The sequence below is a fragment of the Protomyctophum bolini genome (assembly GCF_963924005.1).
Source record: "Protomyctophum bolini genome assembly, chromosome: 24".
NCBI lineage: Eukaryota > Metazoa > Chordata > Actinopteri > Myctophiformes > Myctophidae > Protomyctophum > Protomyctophum bolini.
In genome coordinates, this window is record NC_137885.1 from 20,548,456 (window position 1) to 20,563,401 (window position 14,946).

General features: G+C 42.0%; 1 protein-coding gene across 2 annotated transcripts in view; it reads left to right on the top strand.

The window, feature by feature from the left end:
• LOC308311891 (sodium-driven chloride bicarbonate exchanger-like) overlaps positions 1 to 14,946 on the top strand; it is a 71,056-nt gene that overhangs the window by 24,535 nt on the left and 31,575 nt on the right. The window contains exons 3-5 of one of the 2 annotated variants that reach the window (XM_080758675.1): positions 4,013 to 4,094; positions 12,444 to 12,596; positions 14,506 to 14,647. In XM_080758675.1, coding sequence (XP_080614801.1) covers positions 4,013 to 4,094; positions 12,444 to 12,596; positions 14,506 to 14,647 — 377 coding nt within the window. Of the gene's footprint in view, positions 1 to 4,012; positions 4,095 to 12,443; positions 12,597 to 14,505; positions 14,648 to 14,807; positions 14,838 to 14,946 lie in introns of those variants that run through there. The other variant, XM_080758676.1, reaches the window with a different exon arrangement.

A 14,946-nucleotide genomic window follows, 5' to 3' on the forward strand; every position in this document is an offset into this window, starting at 1 on the left:
GCGCATTGTGAGCTTGTAGTAATACTTTTGTTCTTTCACTCAAATACATTTTGAATTCTGGACTGTTACTTACGGAGTATTTTTACACTGCAGTATTGATACCTTTACTTAAGAAAAAAATGTCAGTACTTTTTCCACCTGTCTTTATGCACCCACAATCTGTAGTATCAACTCCTGGCTATTTATGCTTCGTTGTAAGACTGTGTTACGCGCCGACTGGCGGTGCTGTAGCTGATCTACAAGACCAGAACGTGTCACGTCTGCAACTTGTTATGGGCTTGTACATCGGCTAGATTTGGCGCATGACAGCATTGTGTGACAAAGTATGAATTGCATTGTGTGTGACTGTGTGTGTGCGCGCGCGTGGGTGCGTGCGTTAGTTCTCATTTTATTAAAACATAAAATAAATAAGAATGACTCATCTCATATCCAACATAATAATGCACAGGGGGTGCATGAAAGTGCCTCTTTAAAAACTGTGTTCCGGGGCCTTTTGTTGCCATGGTAACAAGGTCTGTGAAAGTAAAAATTGTAATCGAATGCAATCGAGCCAGCAGGCTCGTCTGGAGCCTACTGGCTGGAATTAGGAAACGCAGTGACATCCGTTGGTCGCGTTGCCACGCAGTAAAAGTAAATTAATCCACAAAACTAATTTGTATTGTTGACCTATTTCTAAAATATTAGTGCAACTTTCGTTCTTTTTTTTACCCCTCTATCACACAGAACTATGTTTTTTGTGTCCATATCACTACGCCCAAAAAATAGTTCCATGTGATGGAGGGGTCAAAGTTGAACGAAAGTCGCGCTAATATTTTAACAATACAAATTACGTTTTTGTGGATTAATTTATTTTTGCTTGCGTGGCCCCAGTGCCCCCCACAAAATGACCGGAACTACTTAATATTCACTAAAACCAGAGCAGAACTCCCACCACGGGACTCGCAGTTGTAACCACTATATTAATGGCAAGTATTTCATACAACTTAAGTTAAAAAAGTCTGAACTATCCCTTTAACCGGTGGAATGGCGTCATGACTAAAATATCTAAAAACACACATTGCACACATAAAACCCCAGGAAAGTGTTTCTTGGGTCCTAAACATCATTAAAGTAAGATCTCTTTGCAAAAGGCGTGAAGTGGCCTTTTAACTGGCGATGTAAGTCAGTTTCTTCAGGCTCCAGGCTCTGGCTCGATTGCATTCGAGTGATAAGTAACTTACTGGTGATAATCGGTTGATAACACTGGAAGCGGGTGTCCCAGTATGGTTTTGAAGCTCTTCCGGATCAGGGGCCCACTTGTCTCATAAGTGTTTCCGTGCATTTTAGTTTTAAGGACAAAATCCTGAAATTGGACATGTACTTATATTATATAACCTTATAAGTTGTAAGGTTTTGGGTGAACTGTGGATTTCGCTTCAACAAGTGCAGAAGCCTGCAGGCATGTCTAATGGCTTCTGTGTGTGCTGGGAACAAGCCCAACAAGAGGCCATGGAGTTTATTAGTTTTTCTTTTACTTCATAAACCTGCTGTGTTTGGGAAATGGCCGAGTTGGTCGGGGGGGTAGGACCAAGGGATTTGGGATTTGTTTATAAACATTTTGGTATTTGTTTATAAACATTTGGGATTTGTTTATAAACATTTGTGATTTATTTATAAACATTTTGGGATTTGTTTATAAACATTTGGGATTTGTTTACAAACATTTGGGATTTGTTTATAAACATTTGGGATTTGTAAGTCTCATGGGGGGGGGTAGGACCACTACCAGTTGACCTGTAGTAAGTCTCATGGTCGGGGGGGTAGGACCATGGGATTTGGGATTTGTTTATAAACATTTTGGTATTTGTTTATAAACATTTGTGATTTGTTTATAAACATTTGTGATTTGTTTATAAACATTTTGGGATTTGTTTATAAACATTTGGGATTTGTTTATAAACATTTGGGATTTGTTTACAAACATTTGGGATTTGTTTATAAACATTTGGGATTTGTAAGTCTCATGGGGGGGGGTAGGACCACTACCAGTTTACCTGTAGTAAGTCTCATGGTCGGGGGGGTAGGACCAAGGGATTTGGGATTTGTTTATAAACATTTTGGTATTTGTTTATAAACATTTGTGATTTGTTTATAAACATTTGTGATTTGTTTATAAACATTTGTGATTTGTTTATAAACATTTTGGGCTCTGTATAATATGTTGCCTAGGGCCTCAAAAGGCCTAGAACCGGCACTGTGGCCGACTATAGCAACATATATACATAATAGCATAATTATGTAGCTTATTTGTCACACAATTCATTGACACGCATGATTGTAATGACTGTAATCACAGACAACTACTAGTAAAATACGTGCCTGCCAACATAATTTATAATTATGCAGCTCTACTGGTAACCCTCACTGTGAAACTGTCGACATCTGTTGACATTCTCTGAGTGTGTGTGTGTGTGTGTGTGTGTGTGTGTTACCAAACGTAAATGTTCCATTTCTATTCTTGAGTTAAAGACATGCAAGGGTCCTTAGTTGATTCTGTGTATATTTACATCCGGTTTCTTCTTTATTTCTTTGCTTGGTCAGAAAGAACAGGGCTTTCGAGACACAGTACACAGCGTGTGAAGCTCCAGCCAAGATTGTGCCTTATATTTGGGGTTTCTTTGGACTCAAGCCTTTTGTGAATTAGTTTCTTAAGTTGGATTTTTCTTTGGGTGTTTTTTGAGGGCCTCCTATGCACATGGCTTTGTGTGTTTGTAGCCTGGAATGTAATTATTTGATTGGCTGATTGTGATTATATTGATGACGTATGATGATAAGACCACCCCTCACTTCACACGAGTGTGATTTTTTTTCTTATGCTGGCCATTTACTGGCTTTTTGAAGTGTTTGGATTAAACCTTTTGAAATACTTGGGACTGTTTTGGATTTACTGTTGTGAGTTTCCAATAATGCTGCAGCTTTGGGTATAAAAAAAAGAAAGAAAAAAAGTAAATTGAGCAAATCAGTCTCTGCATGTTAGTTCTTTCAGGCTTTCAGCGTTCTGAAAGTGCTGTTTTGCAAGGCATTGGGCAGTTGCCTATGGAGCGTATGCGTGTGACATCATCATCATACCCGGAAGTTATGCGGGAACGCCTACTGAGTGGCAAAGAAAATACTTTCTGGCCTTGACAGGCATCCAAATGTACAGAAAAGTCTGATTGCATTAAACGATGTTAAAACGACATTAGCCACTCACTTGTATGCACTTGCATGTGCATACCCTCTATAGCTATAGGTTACAGCAGAGGATCTCAAACTGTGGGTTGGGACCGTGGGAAGTGCAGTTTTTATGTATTTGTACTTTACTTGAGTATTTCCAATTTCCAATACTTTTACTTCCACCCCACTACATCTCGGAGTCAAATATTGTACTTTTACTCCACTAGCCTACATTTATTTGACAGCTTTTAGTTACTAGCTATAGTTACTTTCCTTATTATTTCAAAATATACATTAAACACAGCCCTTTTATGCATTTCGGCCGAGAGATTTGAAATGGGACACTCTGCATAGTGTGTACTTTTTAGTACACACTATATGCAGAGTACTTGAAGTACATTTTTACGCCAAAACATTTGTACTTTTACTCAAGTACATTTTGAATTCCAGACTTTTCCTTGTAACAGAGTACTTCTACATTGCAGTATTGCTACTTTTATTTTCCATCACTGCACAACCAAAAAAATACAAATGCATCCTTTATACCCCAGGCCCATATATATTTTTAAAGCATAGTTTGTGAAACCTGGCAACAGGCTGTGTATGCTGATCCATTTACTCATGTGTACAGATTAGAAACAAACACCTTTTACGTAGATTTTAAACTACGTTGATAAGACACAATGAAATAATGCTACGACACATCCTGGCAACAGCTGGCTGTACGCTTCCATTTACTAAATGTGTACAGTACATTGACAACAAAGTAACCGTGTTTGTGTGTGTGTGTGTGTGTGTGTGTGTGTGCGCCCCCTAGAGGACAGATGAGGAGGTGGTGGTGGACCGTGGGGGGACACGCTCCATGCTCAACACCAACTTCGAGAAGGAGGAGCTAGAAGGTAAACAATTTACAATTTAGGCATTTAGCAGATGCTCTTAATCCAGAGTGATTTACATTAAGGAAGAACAACACATGTACAGTATGGTAATCCTACTATAAATGCGTGTGTGTGGGTGTGTGTGTGTGTGTGTGTGTGTGTGTGTGTGTGTGTGTGTGTGTCTGTGTGTGTGTAATGCACGTAACTCGAGAACCGTTTGACCCACCGGCACAGGCACATACACAGATCTCCATGTGGGACACCACCGGCTGACAGTTAAAACGGCTGCTATGACGACGTATAACATTAGGTTCCCAAGTTGCATCGTTCCCAAGTAGGCCGGTGGCCGACTGCGACGGGCATGTACAGGTCTAGTACATCAAATACATAGAAATAGTCATCAAGGATCATAAGCAAGCTAAGGACATAACATCAGTCTAACAGTAGAATATCTGTACAATGAAACTATGGGCTGTATTTTGCGTGTCTTAACTACCAGGTCTTATTCCCTAACTTGAGTAAACTAAAGACCTGGAGGCGTGATCAATGCTCTTTGGCCACTCAGAATAGCCAAATGGCATTGATCACGCCTCCAGGTCTTTAGTTTACTCAAGTTAGGGAATAAGACCTGGTACTTAAGACACGCAAAATACAGCCCTATGAGTATACACTAGAGTGCTATGTCTAGTTTGTCTACATACAATACAATCTAAATTACATTATCTTTTGCATACGCCTGTAATGTCGTCGAGGCTAGTGGAAGTAGTGCTACGGGCTAAGATGGAGTCTAAACAAGAGGTGAGTTTTCAGACTACGGTGGAAGACCTGGGAGTGATGAACAGAGCAGCAGAGATGGAAAAACTACTCACATTTGTTAATACTGCAATGTAGAACTACTACTGTTACAAGTACAAGTCCGGTAATAAACATTTACTTGAGTAAAAGTACTAAAGTATTGGTAACAAAATGTACTTTAAAGGACAACTTTGTTATTAGAGAGAGTAAAAGATGAGTGTTATTTTTTTTTTTCATTTGCTGCTTTCTTTATAGTTTTAGCGATTTTAGCGATCTTTGACAGGGGGGCGGGGGCATTACAAATATGTATTTATTTTCTTTACAACATTTGATGGCGATTTTTTCCCTTTTTTTTAAAAATATAATCCTACTAGACCCCATGAAATTACACCTGGCCACAAAAGAGCACGGGATCTACTGGTGTAGAGGTAGAGGTACTGGGGGGCTCCCATACTGTGTGTTGTAGGTTCAATATGTCAGTTTGTCACCTCCTCCTTCACACCAGTACTTCCCGTGATCTTTTGTGGCCAGATGTAATTTTCTGGGGTCTAGTAGGACTATAGTAAATAATAATAAAAAAGAAATCAACATACAATGTTGTAAATAAATACATATATAGCCCCATGTTCGAATGCCTGTCAAAAATAGTTAAAATTGCTAAAACTAAAGAAAGCAGCACATGAAAAAAAAAAAAAAACATCTTTTACTTTCTGTAATAGAGCACCGAAGTCCTGACGTCACTGTCGGTAGAGGGCGTCAGTCCACAGGTTCAGATACTTTTTATTTGCATTGTAATCTCCATAGGGGGATTTTAGATCGCCTCATATGAGAACTGTGTTTGAAAATTAAACCGATCACCCCGGCCTTTTCACTCATATGGACATGAAGCATCGACTGAAGGTGGAAATGTACAAATATACCCAAAGAGTAACAAAATAAGCGTTAGAAACTAATCAAACAACCCAGAGACTAAATTTCCGGGTAGGCGGGTGGCTGCATCTGCCCGTCGCACAACAGAAACTGAATGTTAATTATGTTTATTTTTATTTTATTAATATTTAATGTTTCGTGGTTAGTACGATTCGAGTCATCACCAGCTGAGCTTACGTCAATGAGGAATCTCAGGAACGCAATGTGTTGACAGCTGGGCGTGACGTATATTAGCAGCGACATTGCAGCGACATATGTAGTTTCAAGGCTTTTGCGGCCACATTAATTCCATTTTCTCCAGAAACTGGCTATATCAAATATGAATGGACGTCATTAACGACGTTCAGCCACTCCCCTGACAGAAAGGCCGGGATGGTCGGTTTATTTTTCAAACACAGTTCTTATATGAAGCGACCTAAAATCGCCCTATGGAGATTTCACTGCAAATAAAAAAATACATGAACCTGTGTATCGGCGCCCTCTACTGAAAGTGACGTCAGACTTCGGTGCTCTATACCAACCTAAAACATGAACATGAATGGTTGAAAAAAAACAAAGTTGTCCTACCAAAAGAATGCAGACTGTCCCATATCACAAGTTGAAAATGCATACAAATCTTTTAGAAAATAGCAGTAAAAGTACAATCTTTGCCAAGTACAAGTAAAAGTACTGGAAATTGGAAATACTCAAGTAAAGTACAAATACCTCGTAATGGAGTAAATGTACTTTGTTACTTTCCCCCACTGGTTTTCAGACTAAAGGCGGAAGTTTGGGAGTGAGTCTGCAAACAGTGACAATGCAATGTTTGACTACCGAACACAGTTCTTTCCACATTAAATATCCGGAGAGCAGTGGTGGAAATGTACTGTACCGAGTAAATGAACCACCCCTAGACTCTAGGCCTGTAGTATGATGTTGCCAAAAAGAGGTGGCTGAAATCTGCCTGAATAATGCGTTTTATATTTACTTACTGTACAAATTATGTGAAAACATTGAGGGCGGGATAATGAGCCTAGAACCTTGGCAGAGTACAGTCTGTAGAAGTGCGGAGGCTGCTGGTAAGCTCGGCCCTAGCAACCAGACACCACGTCAACCCTTCTGATTCTGTTAGTGGGATTATTATTATTATTATAAAACACAACACTCTATAAGTCCTCATTTCTTTCTTCCTAGCATATGATTTATTCTTTGCATAAGACACTGTGGGAGCTGTGATTTCTGGGTTGTGATACTCTTCTACTCATCATTGGTGAGATGATGCTGGCATCTCAAGCACTCTGCTGTTTGGATGTTGGTGGTTACCATTCTTAGTTGATGGTCTGGACGAAGACTAAATAAAGACTAAATATTCTTCTGGCAAAATTAACATTGTTTTAAGGCTAAGACTAAATGGCTGGGTTTCTCAAATACATGTTCTGTCGCACGTACAGTAGGGCTGACCCAAAAAATTCGATTAATCGACGTTCAATCGATACGCACGGGAATCGATTTTTAAATTTTGAATCGAATAGTCATTAAAAAAAAAGCGGCCGCTTTTGGTCCGCGAGACGGCCCCATTTGGTCCGCGAGCCATGCTTGCGCCTCGCAGCACCTCGCAACGCCTCCTCTTTCCCCGTGTTAACAAGGAAGGCAAGCGCATGCACCACAGCTCAGTGGACATTAAATATAGGCTACCATGTTTGATAAGTCATATAAAAACATTACTTACACGAAAATGAAAATATAAACTTCACAGATTATAGATCACTTGGAATTATAACAATCTGTTGACTATTGCCTGAATAATGCCACTATAAAATCTCAACTTTTATCGATGAGCCATTGCGCTGCTTGGATTCACATGGTGAGTGCGCTCAGTGCACCGAAGAATAGATTTTTTTTGCTCCTACAGACCAAAACACCTTTTCTCTTTGGCATTTAATTGCACCTGATCGTATTATTGTAATTATGTAGCCTATATTATTTGCCTGTGTTTTGTCTTTTAATTATGCTTTTTTTTGTGCGCCGATGGTGATGCGATGCTCCACTTGTTTCAGCCTGTAGGCCTACAGCACTTTGGTCAGCTTTTATTGTTTTAAATGTGCTATATAAATAAAGTTTGATTTAGGCCTATATTGGAGCAGGTGCTGGCAAATAACTAATTACTGTAATGCAGTGAAGTTGCGCAAATGTCAACTCAATTAGCAAGCGGAGCTGCATGCATTCTGCACTGCAGTCTGCAGATCTCTTCTTAGAGTTTACTTTAATATTATGGTTTACTTTCAACCATAAACCATAATATGATTGACAAACCTTGGATTATAATTCTTCATCGACCAACAGCGCATGCAGCATGACTATGAGGTAAATTTAACTATGTGGGATTTCTCCATCGGCATCGCATGTCGATAAAAAAATGGGATTTCACTAGTGGCATTATTCAGGCAATACTCAGATTGTTATAATTCCAAGTGATCTATAATCTGTGAAGTTTATATATTTTTTCCCATACGCACACTCACAGTCACATTAACTTTATGATCAATCAAATCAACCGTGGTTGATTTTATTTCTGACAGGTGTCAGGCTTGAAAAGTTCATTCATGTTACCGTTCGTTTACAATTGACAGAGGAGTTTGGATTATATCTTTTTTTATTTGATGGAGAGGTAATGCCTGTTTCAGGCAGTTGACTTGTTACGGTCGGATGTTTTATTAAGCCTAATTATTTGTGCGTCACTGCTTTCATGAAGGCTGCAAGCCTGCAACAGTTGTTGCTTATTGTTTAAAAGAAATGAGACCAATCCAAGCATGCCTTTCTCTCCGCTATATCGTTGTTTAAGCCAAAGAGTCACTGCTCGTATCGCGCGCATTGCGCGCCTCGCGCATCGCGCGCCTCGCACCCCCCCCCCCCCCCGTTGACGTTTCGAAGCGTCGACGTTCGAAACGCGGGAATCGATTTTGAATCGATCATCAAATACGGAATCGAAGGTCAGCCCTAACGTACAGTATAGTGCAGCGCATGCGCTCATGCCCTCTAGGCCGCATGAGAAGCCTGTGTGCTGCCTAATTGGCAGCCAATTGGGCACGATGTCTTTTTTTGGGAAACACAACAAAAAATAGTTTTTATAGACAAAAAAAACCCTAGACTAGAGCACGCAACCCTATCGGGCTTTTGAATGACACGGTAGACTCGATGCGAATGGGCGGAGAAGTTGGGATTCTTGCATATTTAATTTGCTGCGTTTGCCTTCACACTGCGCTGTCATCCGCAACAATTGGACACTGAGAACTTTATCAATGTGTTCAATTCATAAACTACACAGTGAAATCTATGGTTTTAAATGGGAGGCAGTCAAAGGTACCAATACAAGCTAGTTAATTCAGCATTCTTTTATTGACCGGTCAGGCCGGCCTGGTAGGCCTCAGGCCACCCTGGCAGGCCTCGGACGAGGCCTACTAGGCCGCACTTCATTTCAGTGCCTTATAAGGAAAGGTTCGTGGCACATCTATGTTGAATATGTTTACAGTGATGATGATGATTCAAAAGACTAAGATTATAAATCAAAATCTTCTGTCAGTCTGTCTGTCTGTCTCGCTTTCACTCTTGTCCCCCTTCTGCACGCACGCACGCTCTCTCTTGAGCCTTTTCATATTCATTAGTGACTAAAGCATTGTGCACATACATACAGATACATACTGTCCTGTACATGCACTCTCTGGGTCACACACATGACTGCATGTATTTGAGCGTTGAAAGATTGAATGCCAGAGAGAGAGAGAGAGAGAGAGACAGAGAGAGCTTCCATGACATCAGGGACTATGTAATAATGGATGCGCTCAAGCCTAAATTGAACTGAAGCAACGTACTGTATGGATCCATTGGTGTCCCGTTACGCCGGTCGTCAGTGGTGGAAAAAGTACTCAAATTATTGTACTTAAGTAAAAGTATGAATACTGCAATGCAGAAATACTAAGTAAAAGTCCTGAATTCAAACTGCACTTGAGTAAAAGTACAAAAGTAAACGTACTGCAGAATGTCCCATTTCTAATTGTTATGACCTGGCTCTTAGGCCATAACAAAAGGAGGAAGACACACGGCTGTTAAGTGTACACAATTATATACTTATTTACAACATAAATTAACTCAAAATATGCATCAAACAATAATAGTATGAGGTGTGTTAGTCAGTAAGACCAGTAGTGTAAGTGAGTAGATGTGTGGTAAATGTAGTGTGGGGTGTTGAATGGCACCCCAGCCAGCAGCAGCACTCCTTTATACATAGACATATAAAGGTAGACGCCCCTTTCGTCACAGAGCACATGTTCTGGTCTGATAGGTCCTGGAAAAGATGTTCTGTGATTGGCCAGTAGTCACTTGAGTGGCGGCGTGCCTTCCGGCATACTTCCTCCCCCAGTGTAAATTCTTCCGCCCTCCCGTCTACACACATGGCTCCAAACGAACTGCAGCGACCAATGGGGCATCTATTTTTTTTAAATATCGATGCTTTTAAAGTGGAGTAATAGTACACTATTTGGATCTGAGATGTAATGGACTAGAAGCAAAAGTATTTAGAAATCGGAAATACTAAAGTACAAATATACCTAAACATTGTACTTGTGTACAGCACTTTACACCACTGGTCGCCGGATGCTGTGTGTGTTGGAAGCAGATGTAGTATGTAGCAGTGGTTCCCAAAACCAGGGGTCCTTGAAGGAGTTCCAGGGCGTCCCCAGCTAAATAATAGTTTGTAACCAAATGGACCCTTATGGTCTGTAACTGGTCCATTTGGTTCCATTTGTACCTCCCAGACATCCCAGAGATAGAAATGCCATTAAATGGGGGTCTGTAGACTAATATGCATGTCAAACTGGGGGTCCTTGAAATTAAACGAGTTGAGAATCACTGCTAGAGCCGTACAAATCTACTCTTATGGGGGTCCCTGGAATATCTTTTTAAATGGGGGCCTGCGGGCTAATTAGTGTCAATTTGCTGGTCCTTAATTGACATGGAAAAGTTTGGGAACCACTGGTATGTAGCACAAGTAGTACATACAGTACAGTTCAGTAGTCTTGTCTGTGGTAAAGAAGGCACGAGGCCGGGAGCCCAGCGGGCCCAGAGTCTGTTTGCATTACCTTCATGTACTACGGCCCCATGGATGTAGTCACCCACGCAATTGTTTGCACGCATGCATGCATGCGTCCAAACACGGAACACACGGCAATGCGTATACACGCATGCACACACACACATGTTCGCACATACACTCATGCACGCATGCATGCACAGCACAGACGTACAGCATGCACGCACGTACAGCACGCACGTACAGCGCGCACACACACACACACACACACACACACACACACACACACTGTGGCAGTTCACCGTGCCACTGACACTGAATTGAACTCTGAATTATTGTTTATGTTGCAGAGAGTTACATTTGTTATTGGACTATATATATTGTTTGATGGTTGATTCAAGTTGATTGATAATTGGTTGACTCCATTGTAGGGAGCAACTACCAGCTGTGGGGTGTGGGGAACATGCCAACAGTGTGAGGGTTTGTGAGGGAGTATTTATCATTGTGTATATTATGTACTTGTAGATAATGGGTTGAATATTTTGTAACGTGAAATGTGATGTCTCTGGACATTGAGAAGTAACTGGGGTAATTGTGGAATCAATTTAGGGTTGGTATGGTCCGTGGGAGGGGCTTAGCCTATAAGTAGGGAGACTTCCCACTGCCAGGCAGTCAAAGCAGGACTGCAGAGGTATGAGGACCTAGGGCCAACCTGCCCAGTTTACTGTGTAAATACCTTCGTTCAGTTTTGATGGTCTGTGAAAAGGTGAATAAAGAACCGACTTCTCTCCAACTTTTGGCTGTTCTTCCTACATGTGCCTTATATTTTCGGCAAACACTACCCACACCATAGGGCAAAGTGTGACACACACACACACACACACACACTCACACTCACACTCACACTCACACTCACACACACACACTGAGATATTATATTATACACTCACTCTCTCTCTCTCTCTGTCCTCTCTCTCTCAATTCAATTCAACTAGACCTGTCCGTGCCTGTCGGCCACCGGCCTACTTGGGAACCTAATGATATACGTTGTCATAGCACCCGTTTTAACTGTCAGCCGGTGTCCCACATGGAGATCTGTGTATGTGCCTACATGTGTGTGAAGACTGCAAACTGAAAAGTGTACATGGCTATCGACCCACTGGCAGAGCCTGATTGGTTGAGCCTCAATTGGCTGAGGCAGAGGCTGGAAATTGCACAGGTGAAAGGAGTTGGCCTCATTAGGCCCAGTGGCAGAGCCTGACCAGAGCCTTTTGTGGTGGTTCTGGAGAGCCGTGGGTCCGACCGACTCGATACCTGGCACTGCACGCCCTCTCTCTCTCAATTAAATTCAATGGGGCTTTTTTGTCATGAGAAAACATTCACACAAACACACTGTGTGTGTTTTTGCTGCATTTGCGCGCGCAAATGCAGTTGCTGTATTCAAACACACACTCCCTCTCTTCCATACAAACCCCTGTCATCTTTTAGAATCCTGACTCCCACACTGTTGTAAAATGGATATTTTAGTTCTTAAATATAGCATAATTGTTTCTCACGTATGGTCCCTGTTGTCTCCGCAGGCCACCGCACGCTATACATCGGCGTCCACGTGCCCTTGGGCAGGAAGTCGCACCGCCGCCACCATGGCCACCACCACGGACACCGACACAGGAAGCGCTCCAAGGAGAGGGACTCTGGAGTGGACAGAGACGGACACGAATCCCCCTCCCACAGTAAGTCCCCCACAGGGCTAAATATCCCCCTCCCACAGTAAGTCCCCCACAGGGCTAAATATCCCCCTCCCACAGTAAGTCCCCCACAGGGCTAAATATCCCCCTCCCACAGTAAGTCCTCCACAGGGCTAAATATCCCCCTCCCACAGCAGTGTTGTTTTCGTCGACTAAAACTAAGACGAAAAATGTTCGTCGACTACCTATTTTCACTGACCAAAACAAATGAAAACTAAGCTACGATGACTAAAAACTGAGACTAAATATACTGACAATTTCGTTGACAAATAAAAACTAGACTAAAATGTTAGGAAGGGACTAGTGGACAAGAGATCCAGTATAAGTCATTGTACACTTGGTTGCATGCTGAAAATAGCTGATCGCTAGCTAGCTCACAACGCGTTGCAACGTAGAGCTTGTAGATCGGCTATTTTCAGCAAGTGTAAAAACACTCATTACGACGGCATCAAGACCCGCCAAAATACATTTTAGTCGACTAAATCAACTGTAGATGAATCGATTAAAATCTTATGACATTTAGTTGACTAAAACTAGACTAACACTAAGACATTCCAGGTGACTAAAATGTGACTAAGACTAAATGAAGTTTCAGTCCAAAGACTATGACTAAACTCAGTAAACTGCTGCCAAAAACAAGACTGTCCCACAGTAAGTCCCCCGCAAAGCTATATATCCCCCTCCCACAGTAACGGTGGTTGCACACCGGCCGTGTGTAGATCGGCTATTTTCAAATGCCAAAATGTATAGGGCTGTAGAGGTTAATGTATGTTTTGTAATAATAATTAAAGAAACTAGTAACTAAAGTTTTCAAATAAATGTAGTAGAGTAAAAGTAGGCTTACAATATTTGCCTCTGCGATAGAAATTGGCTACAAATACATCAACATTGTGCTTAAGTACAGTACTTAGGTAAATGTACTTAGTTACTTTACACCACTGCCCAGCGGGGCTACTGTAAATATGGCGTGTCTTCCCTCTGCAATGCCCCACTTCCCATCGGCCAGCGGTACGCTTTTAGATGACTTCATGAACTTTATTGATCCCCCCTGAGGGGAAACTCGAGCTTCAGATGAGCTCCACTGTTGGACCACAGAGCAGCTCGGACCCAGAGATGCCTTGCTCGAGGGTACGTGGCTGATTAGCAGCGGCAGGGATAGGGAACCGAAGCTGAGGGGACCTGAGGATACACGCCTGCCTCTCTGCAATCTTCACGAGTGGTACATGACTAATAACCGCTATATGTCGCGTTCGCACGCGAAGACGTTTGGAGCAGCTGCACGCATCGCTGCGTCTTTGCGTCGTCATGCCGCTGGCTTCCATCGACAATGAATGGTAGACTGTATCTTTGACGTCTGCCCGTGTGAACGCACCATTACATAATGTCATCTTCTTCTTTTTTTCTGTGTACACAAAAGACTGCATGTGCTGTAAAGAAAAGCGCTTCATTATTTATAGTACCTCTTTTGCCACCATGTGCTTTACAGCATTTTCATGTCACTTATGAACATTCAAGTTCATTTTACATTCTTTCAAATGTACGTTTTGATTTGTTTGTTGTGAGCGATGTTGTTCTAACTAGGGCTTTAAGCAACTATTCGACTATTCAACTAGTCGACTAGTAAATCCACTAGTTGAACTTGTACTAGTTAACTAATGACTAGTCACTGGTTGATAAGAAGGAAATACAAGTTTTTTTTTTCTCCCCGGTTTTGTAGGCCTCAAAATCAGCTAGATTATAGTTATAGTTACCAATGTATACAGTTTTTAAATGTACAAATATTATTTTAACATAATGGGTAGTTAAACAACTAGGCAACTAGTCACCTAGTAAAATTCACTAGAATTCATTAGTTGTCCCATCTTTGTGTGCATACATTATTTTCTGTCTGCAGCAGACACACCGGCCCAGCGGGTGCAGTTCCTCCTGGGGACAGAGGATGGCGACGAGGAGCACATGCCTCACGCCCTGTTCACAGAGCTGGACGAGATCTGCCTCCGGGAGGGAGAGGACGCAGAGTGGAAGGAAACGGCCAGGTACACAGTACACTACCCACAATGCACTCTGTTCACAAAGTATCACAGATCTGCCTCCAGGAGGGAGAGGACGCAGAGTGGAAGGAAACGGCCAGGTACACAGTACACTACCCACAATGCACTCTGTTCACAAAGTATCACAGATCTGCCTCCGGGAGGGAGAGGACGCAGAGTGGAAGGAAACGGCCAGGTACACAGTACAGTACACTACCCACAATGCACTCTGTTCACAAAGTATCACAGATCTGCCTCCGGGAGGGAGAGGACGCAGAGTGGAAGGAAATGGCCAGCTACCCACT